The sequence below is a fragment of the Lolium perenne genome, chromosome 5 (genome assembly GCF_019359855.2).
Source record: "Lolium perenne isolate Kyuss_39 chromosome 5, Kyuss_2.0, whole genome shotgun sequence".
Lineage (NCBI taxonomy): Eukaryota > Viridiplantae > Streptophyta > Magnoliopsida > Poales > Poaceae > Lolium > Lolium perenne.
This window is the reverse complement of record NC_067248.2, coordinates 241,462,636-241,471,442: the sequence shown is the minus strand read 5'-3', so window position 1 is coordinate 241,471,442 and position 8,807 is coordinate 241,462,636. Positions and strand designations below refer to the sequence as shown.

Sequence of the window (8,807 nt, the reverse complement as noted above, 5' to 3'; positions counted from 1 at the left end):
CTCTATTTCATATTATAGTTGTTGCTAGCTTGTTATGCTTCTTATTTTTTCTTTGGTCGATACATGTCTCATTTTTATCTAATTTTTGTCCATCTATTGATGAATGGGGGCTTGTGATGCTTCTTATTTTTATTTGGTCGATTTATGTCTCAACTTTATCTAATTTTTGTGCATCTGTTTGATGAAAGGGGGCTACGCTCCCCATTTAAAGAAGGGATTTCTATTTTCGTGCCCCTGCTTCGTTAGTTGTACTCAGTTTTCCCCAGCTCGTTAGTTTTTCCTCAGCTTTCCCCTCCCTCTAGTTTGAAACCCCTCGAAGACGCGGGTTGCCGTCAGGTCAGAGGCCTTACCGTTACCGTCAGGTCAGTTCCTCTCTGACCGTCTCGTGCTGACGGGTAGCCATCCATCTACCGCTGATGCGTGGGCCGTTTTATTTCTATATTGTATACGCGGTGCTGCCAATGACAAATGGGGCCGCTCTATGGGGCTGCCGCAGCCAATGACCAGTGGGTCGTCTATTTATTTATAGAAAATTATATATTGCCGCTCTGTGGGGCCTCCGCAGCCAATGACCGCTGTGGCAGGTGACTATTTTCGCAGCTTAATCTAAAGTGACTCTTATGCTAAACATTGTGCATCCCGACGTTGACCTAGCAGTGGCGGCGAGCATAGCCGTTCTGACCATGCCGATATCGGCATCGGCATCGGCATCGTTTGGAGGATGTGGTGCTCGAATAATAGTGGAAATGCGATATTATTTTTTACATGCATAATATATAGAAAATAGCTAGATCTCTAAATCGATGCATATGAAGCTACATATATATTCTTGGTCATAATCCCCTTATCTAAAGGGGATGGATGCATGGCTTCACGTCGTCGTCGCTTTCATCGTCAGTATCTTCGTCGTCTGAGTAGTAGTACCTCCTGCACATTGTTCCGTCGAACATCTTCACTGTGAGCACATCATCGCCTTCATATTTGAAGTGTACGTAGCAGCCGAAATCCACACCGTGCGCGATGGCGAATTTCTCCCAGCCCTTGTCGAGGTACATCCGGCCTTGTCCGTCAAATAGGACCTCCACGGTCCAGAGACGAGGACCGCAGTCAGCTGCTCGCAGATACACCTTAGCTGGCTCCTGGCCGTCAAGATAGTCTGCAAATTTTTTTGGGAGTTCCTGCAAAGAGATTGAGCGCCGATCGTTTGAAATTAAAGGTTTTTTAGAACATGCCCATAATTAATCACATGCATCATATATGTGGGAACGCGTACGTACCTTCTTGACCAAAGGGTCTTCATAGATGACGATGAAGAACTCCTCTATGATCAATGGCAGTGTTGACGGTGGTGGTGGCAATGATGATGATCCACTTCCCCTTCCCCTTCCCCTTCCCCTTCCCCTTCCCCTTTCGGTCCGCGTCCGAGACGTGGAAGCCATGGCAATGGATCAAGTGTATGTGAACGAAGAAGAGAGAGGCAGAACCTATTGACACAAGGGATGGCCGTGTGGGTGTTTATAAGGGAGAGATGACCGTTGTAGGGGTTTACACAATAAAATAAGGAGGAGGTGAACGTTGGTGGGGGTTTACACAATAAATTAAGGAGGAGATGACCGTTGTGGGGGTTTACACAATAAATTAAGGAGGAGACGACCGTTGTGGGGGTATATATCTCAACAAAAAAGTAATGCGGACTATCTTGACGGAAATGGAACTTCGTGATATAGTTTATCATTTTACCGTGAAAAGTAATGCCTAAAAGAAATGGTAATTCGTGATAGTTTATCATTTACCCTAATGGCTACAACAAATCGTCGATGGTTTATCATTTTTTGCGTGAAAAGTAATGGCTACAAGAAATGAGTGATGGTGTATCATTTTTTGTGTCAAAAGTAATGGCTACAACAAAATCGGTGATGATTTATCGTTTTTTGCGTCAAAAGTAATGGCTACAAGAAATGGGTGATGGTGTATCATTTTTTGCATGAAAAGTAATGGCTACAACAAAATCGGTGATGGTTTATCGTTTTTTGCGTGAAAAGGAATGGCTACAAGAAATGGGTGATGGTGTATCATTTTTTGCGTCAAAAGTAATGGCTACAACAAAATCGGTGATGATTTATCGTTTTTTGCGTGAAAAGTAATGGGTACAAGAAATGGGTGATGGTGTATCATTTTTTTGCGTGAAAAGTAATGGCTACAACAAAATGGTGATGGTTTATCATTTTTTTGCGTGAAAAGTAATGGCTACAACAAAATCGGTGATGGTTTATCTTTTTTTGCGTGAAAAGTAATGGCTACAACAAATCGGTGATGGTTTATCATTTTTTGCGTGAAAAGTAATGCCTAAAAAGAGTTTATAATTTAGCTCGTGAAAAATAATGCAGAAAACCAAACTTTGCGTGAAGCTAACCGACGACAGAGAGAGAGAGGGTGGTGGCCCCGACCAGAGAGAGAGAGATAGGGGTTATCCTGCCCGTTAGATCATACGATCAACGGTCGGCGGGCACGATCCGCGTGACATGGGCTAGACCAATCAGGGCAATGTTGGGCGTCTGTGAGAGTTTGTGAAGGGAGAGGGCAAAACTGAGTAGTATCAAGAAACCAAGGGCAAGTGAGTAGTAAACAGACTAAGGGATTCAAATATGAGATTTAAAAAATGGAAAATGCGTGTTTTGTACAATGAAACCCATCTTGGCCTACCTCAAACTATTTGCAATACAAATCTACATGAGTATGAAAATTATGGCCTCATTCAGACAAAGTATGTTTTGGGGAAAGCTGTTTTGGGTAGGGCTGGAAAACCATGCACCTTCATAGCTACTAGATGATTTGAGAAGTGGCAATTTGTGGTGAAACTTGATTTATCTATGATTTATCTATGATTTGAGAAGTGGCAATTTGTGGTAAAGACTCAATGAGTAAGTGCCACTCTTTTTCGGAATTTTTTGCACATTAAATAACTCATTTAACTAGTTAATCCCATTTGTTGACTCTCTGTTGACCAGCCACTTGAGAGTAAAATTGAGTATATTGCACTAGCCAGTATTAGCACTCAAGGCGAAAACTGAGCACACAAAAAATGCTAGTATATGACTTGAGGGTATACCTGAGTATATCTAAATTTACAGGGTTAGACCCGAGGACGCGTGTTGCGGTGCAGAAGTGGAAGACGTGCCATTGTTGACGCGTGTCGCAGTGCAGACGTGCAAATAGTGGACGCGTAGGACGCGGGTCGCATTTAGGACGCGTAAGCCCCTCCCTCCCTCCCTCTGCACACAGTCGTCTCATTCTCGCTCACGCACGAAACCACCCCTCTCACGTCCCATCAACTTCTCCAAATCGAAAAAACCCAACCGCCGTACGCACGCTACCCTGCCGGCGATGGAGAAGAAGAATGCGCCGGCGGCCGTCGCCTCCGAGCCCGTCGCCACCGAGCCCGTCGCCTCCGAGCCCGTCGCCGCCGAGCGCGTCGCCTTCGAGGGCGGCGCATCCAAGCGCGGCGCCTCCGTGAACTGGGCCTCTCTCTCGGCTGATGGACCACTTCACAAGATCGGCGAATGCTTACTAGCGAACGAGGAGTACGCCGACACCTACTCTGCTATGAGGCAAGTCTGTAGAAATTGGCGCTCAAGTTTGCCTGAGCCCGACGTGCACCTGGACGAATGGATCATGCTACACCACGCCCTTCCACGTGTCGCTGAGTTCACCTTCCTCCAACTCGGCACATCACGCTACGTCACCATAGATCTATCGGAAGTTCATACAAGGTTCAAATTCCTCCATATCTACCTTTTTATTTTCAATCTTAAACATCTTAGTGCTGAATGTTATCTTCATCAATATATTTTAGATACTACTTCGTCGGCTTTTGCCGTGGCGTCATCGTGCTTGCCCAGAAGAACCCGCCGCACAAGATACGGCTTCTGAACCCACTCACAAAGAAATCGAACACTATGTTTGAGGCGCAGATGCCATCTGTTTTTCTGAAATCAGTCGCTGTTATCAAATCCCCGACTATGGTCTTCGTTGCCGCACATTACCCGCCGGAAATTGGTTGGGTCGATGAGAGCACTCCAACTAAGGATATAAATGAAGATTGGGGAGTAGGAAGATTTTCGATCAAGAACCATTGTCTGCGTTGCATTACCCCGTTCAATGATGAACTGTATGCAGTAGCTGCGGACAATTTTGAGATCGGAAGAATAGTGTGCACCAATGTACAGTTGCAGCAGCGCGCGAGCACTGTCAAGATGGAGACACTAATTTCATTTCCAGAACTTGGACGTCAGAAGTTCTACCTTGTGAAGTCGGATGGTGATCTGCTGCTTGTGTTGTTGGTCAGCGAGGCTTTGGCGGGCAAACCATTGGTGTACCGTGTGGACACTCAGAGCCGCTCTCTCCATCCGGTCAGTAACATTGGCAGTAATGCCTTCTTCGTGAATTATATCCGGTGTATCTCCGTCGACACCAGAGTGTACCCGACACTTCGACCTGGCAGCATCTACTACACGGATTTGGGTTATATCAGAGAGTACTCTCATGATACAAAGGCCTGGGATGAGTGGCCACTACGTGTGGATAGAATAGGACTCTACGGTATGAGAAATGAACACAGGCCATACCGTTTGGAGGATGTATTGGCCTCACACTGCAGACGGAAGGAGTTCAATGCATATTTCCTTGGGGTAATGCACGGATGGGGGGAAGAAGAAATATATGAGGAGGAATGAAGAACAAATTCATTCATCCTGGGGTATCATAATCTTCTTGTTGTCCATACATTGCGTGCGTCTTGTATATTTTTCAGCTTAGTTTGTCGTGAACATTAACAACGTTATTGGCTGCTTTTGGCTGCTGTATGCAGTTTATGTATTATACTTAGTTTTCTGATTATGCTGTTGAGAATTTATCATATACTAGCTTCTAGATTTGCTGCTATATTGGGCAAAAAACGAGGGCCAAAAGGCATAAATAACCCCAGAGATTTGCTACTAGATTTGTTGCCATATTGAAGAAAGACAGAAATAGAAGCTTCTCTAGATTTGATACTAATTTGGTGAAAAAAACAGAGAGAGAAAGAGGGGAAAAGGTGCTCTTAAAAATGTCAATTTGGGCCGAGAGAGACAAAACCCAGCTCCTGCTCACGTGCAACCAAACGCTTCTCGTCCTGGCCCACGCGGTCCCTTTCTACCAGCCCCACGCGACGCGGCCCCACACGACGCGGCCCCACAGACGACGCGGCGCAACACGTCAGCACAGAACGTCCAAATAAACGGATTCCTTCCGTCTGAGCTCGTTCTGCGGGTTTCAAACATAGGCTTGGGGAAAACTGAGGAAAAACTAAGGGACTGGGGAAAACTGAGTACAACTAACGACCCGAGGGCACGAAAATAGAAATCCCTTTAAAGAAAACTCTTGTGCTTAAAGAGTGCAAGGATGTGTGCACAAGTAGATGAGAAATGCATGTTCAGATGTTCACTACATAAATTTGCAGAAAAAAACAAACACCAAATTCTCCCCAAAAATGGTTCAGTGTCCCGTGATCTTATTAAGGTAAATTTCATCCCAACTCGTTGCTGATCATACGGTTTGACCGACCGGTTTGTCATGGAACGCCGCACATTCACACTCCCAAGAAGCTAGAGATGTTTCGGCAGGCTTGATTGCTCGGATTTTCTTGACCTGAGTTCACGAAGAAACTCTGCGATGTTTCTGTCGGAGCTGCCACCTTCACCCATGGCGCTCCTGGCCTTCTTCTTCCAATCGAGGGCATTCCGCGTGTACTCCTCGCTCCTCTCTCCCTCCATCACCGTCCTCACGCACCTTTCCACCTCCTCCCTCCTCACCACCCCGCCGTCGTCCTGCCGCGCATGCAGGCCGACGCGCCACACGTCCTCGATGTATTTCACATTCGTCGGCTGGTCCGACCACTGCGGCATTCCCACCATCGGCACGCCGGCGCCCAGCGCCTCCGTCGTGGAGTTCCAGCCGCAGTGCGTCACGAAGCACCCGACGGCCGGATGCGCCAGCACCTCCAGCTGCGCCGTCCACGGCACGATGAGGCCCCTCTCGCCGGCCCTGTCGGCGAACCCCTCGGGGATCTTCGAGGTCTCCAAGGCCCTCACGACCCACAGGAACGCCTTGCCGCTGTTGTAAAGGCCCTCCGCCACCTCGGCCATGTGTTCTGGCCCCGGCGCCGCGATGCTGCCGAAGGAGACGTACGCAACGGAGCGCGGGGCTTGGGCGTCCAGCCACGCCTTCGTCGTGGCCGTCGTCGGGGTGTGGAGGTGGAAGCCGTAGGAGACGTCGTCCGGCAGGCGGTTGTCGAGGTACGCCGACGGCACCGTTGGACCAACCGTCTTGGCGCCCCACATCGACGCCATGTACTCCGATTCCTTCAAAGATGTCAATGTCTCAGTAATAAGCGGCAGCGAGCGAAAGTGAGCTAGTGGCTGTAAGTACTGCCCAGCCCAAAGCATAAACTTATGTTATTTTTAGAAAATCAAACTATATCAAATTTGATTAAGTTTTGAACAAAAATCATTAATATGCAAAATACAAAATCAATATCGTTAGATAGATGACTAAATATATTTCCCTATTGTATCAACAAAATATTATAGTTGTTGATAATTTTTTTAAAAAATTTAGTCAAATTTTACTTACTTTAAAAAAAACGTTAGGCTTAAACTTTGGAATGGAGGTAGTAACCGATAAGCTGATCACGTACCTGCGGCTGCAGCTCGTGGAAGGAGTTGACGAGCACGTGGTCGGCGGCGTCGAGGCCCACGAACTGGCTCACCAGCAGGTCGAGGTAGGCGGGGCAGTCGTCGGGCACGGTCAAGAACGTCGGCAGGTCGGCCGGCTCGAGCCCGGCCGGCAGCCCGGGCAGCCCCGGCGGCACCTCGCCGACTAACGGCGCCTTAATCCGCCCAGCCCAGGCGTGCGCGTACGCCACGTTCACGGCGGGCGCCTGCGTGAAGAAGGACGCGCACGCGGCGCCGCGCCGCCTCGCCACGCCTGGCGCCCACGGCTGCACGAACGCGTCATACACCACGGCGTGCACGGGCCGGCCCTGCGCCGCCTCGAACTGCAGCAGCTCGTCCACGGTGCGGGACCCGACGGCGTCCAGCCGGGCGAGGTAGGCGGTGACGTCTCCGGCGGCCTCGGCGAAGCCGCCAAGGTCGAAGCCGTCGGAGATCTCGGCGAGGTGGACGGCGCCTGGGGATGGGTCTCGGCCCTGGCCGAGCAGGAAGCGCGTGACGGCGAGCGTGCACCGGACGCCGGCGTGGGAGGCGAGGCGCTTGCCGAACTGGAGGATCGGGTTGATGTGGCCCTGGCTCGGGTACGGCAGCAGGAGGACGTGGAGCTCGCTGCCGTGCTCTGAGGCAGCCGCAGCCATGGCTAATCGGTCTTACTCTCGTGCACTGAAGTGAAGTGGCAGTGAATATGAGAGTGATAGACCGCATATGAAACGTTGCATTTATACTGTACTGCGATGCATGATCGGAGACCACCTGAGATTATCTTGTCAGTGCAACTTGTTTGGTAGTACTGTCGGGCATTGTTAATTGAAGATCACCAATGGGAGTTGGCTACTGCATGGAAGAGTAAGCCGCAAGCTGCAAGAGCTAGCTTAGCTGGAGGGAGACGTGCGTGATGGAATGTCCTTTTTTTAAGAGTATATCTTAGAAAAAAATTGTAAGTACAAGACGAACTACAGCTCAATGCAAACGTCGAGTATATGTCCGAAGACTGTCATCATCGACATAGAGGTATAACGAAAAAAACCTATCCTGTGACGCCGGGAGGAACAGCGTAGCGACGGCGGGAGGGAGAAATGAATCGGCAGGCGGGATAGGGCAAATGTGTTGGGATGGCAGAAATGCGCGGCGGGATAGGCGCGATGTGGTGGGAGAGGCGCGATTAGGCAGGAGCGGTGGACAAATATTTTCTGTGCCGCTGACTTGTCGGGCCCGCGTCGCTTCGCCTCGCTTTTCGGTGTGTCCGGCGTCCCCGGAGCGTCCCCTGTGTAGCGGGGACGGGCTCGGGGCGCCGGACACCGTATCGGACCGCGCCGGACAAAAAGAGACTTTGGGGGACGCGGCTTGGAGCCTTTTTTTGTCTGGCACGCCCCAAATCCCTTGGGGATGGTTTGGGCGACGCGACTGGAGATGCTCTAAACTGACAAACAGACGAGTGTCTTGAATGATGCCGGTCACCTCCAAATATCAACAAAAGCCAACTGAACTTCCCTTGTCGGCGCACCATCCATCCATCCTTTATGCTGAAAAAGGAAAGGCTTGGTCGATCATGAGGAAGGCATCGTCATGGACTTCCCACCAGCGGAGTACATAGGGCCCATGAGGAACAAATTTGGACAACGGTGAACACCGGAAGAAAGCAACAAGGAACTCTAAGTCTTATTTCGAAACGCCGTGCAGCCACTTCAGGGATGGCATCGAGGATGTCGTCATCATGCCGATCCAACTCCAAATCTAGACTTTCACCTGGATACATCTATCAAATCGAAGGGAGAGTGAGGGAAATATCGACACACCTCGTAATGCCTCCAAGGAAGAGAATGACACCCAAGGGTGCCATCGCCGCTAGGACCAACCGGAGATGGGCAATACTTTCATTTGTATCGCCGCGTACCTCCCTCGCTACTCATCGGAATGTGGCTACCATCCAAGTCATACACACGATCGTCGATGTAACACATTGCCATTGTAGCGAAAATGTTGTGGTCCACCTCCATCACCATGGCAGCCAACAACAGCTCTTTCACGGCATCCTCCCCT

The 8,807-nt window shown here is 49.6% G+C and overlaps 1 protein-coding gene across 1 annotated transcript; it reads right to left on the bottom strand.

Annotated features, from left to right (window-relative positions):
- Positions 1 to 5,424: 5,424 nt before the first annotated feature.
- On the bottom strand, positions 5,425 to 7,589 carry LOC127302448 (UDP-glucosyltransferase UGT13248). Its single transcript, XM_051332919.2, has 2 exons — positions 6,734 to 7,589; positions 5,425 to 6,398 (listed from the first exon to the last, which is right to left on the bottom strand). Exons 1-2 carry the CDS (start codon positions 7,403 to 7,405, stop codon positions 5,643 to 5,645), a joined length of 1,428 nt encoding a protein of 475 aa, XP_051188879.1. The 5' UTR covers positions 7,406 to 7,589; the 3' UTR covers positions 5,425 to 5,642.
- Between the last annotated feature and the right edge of the window lie 1,218 nt (positions 7,590 to 8,807).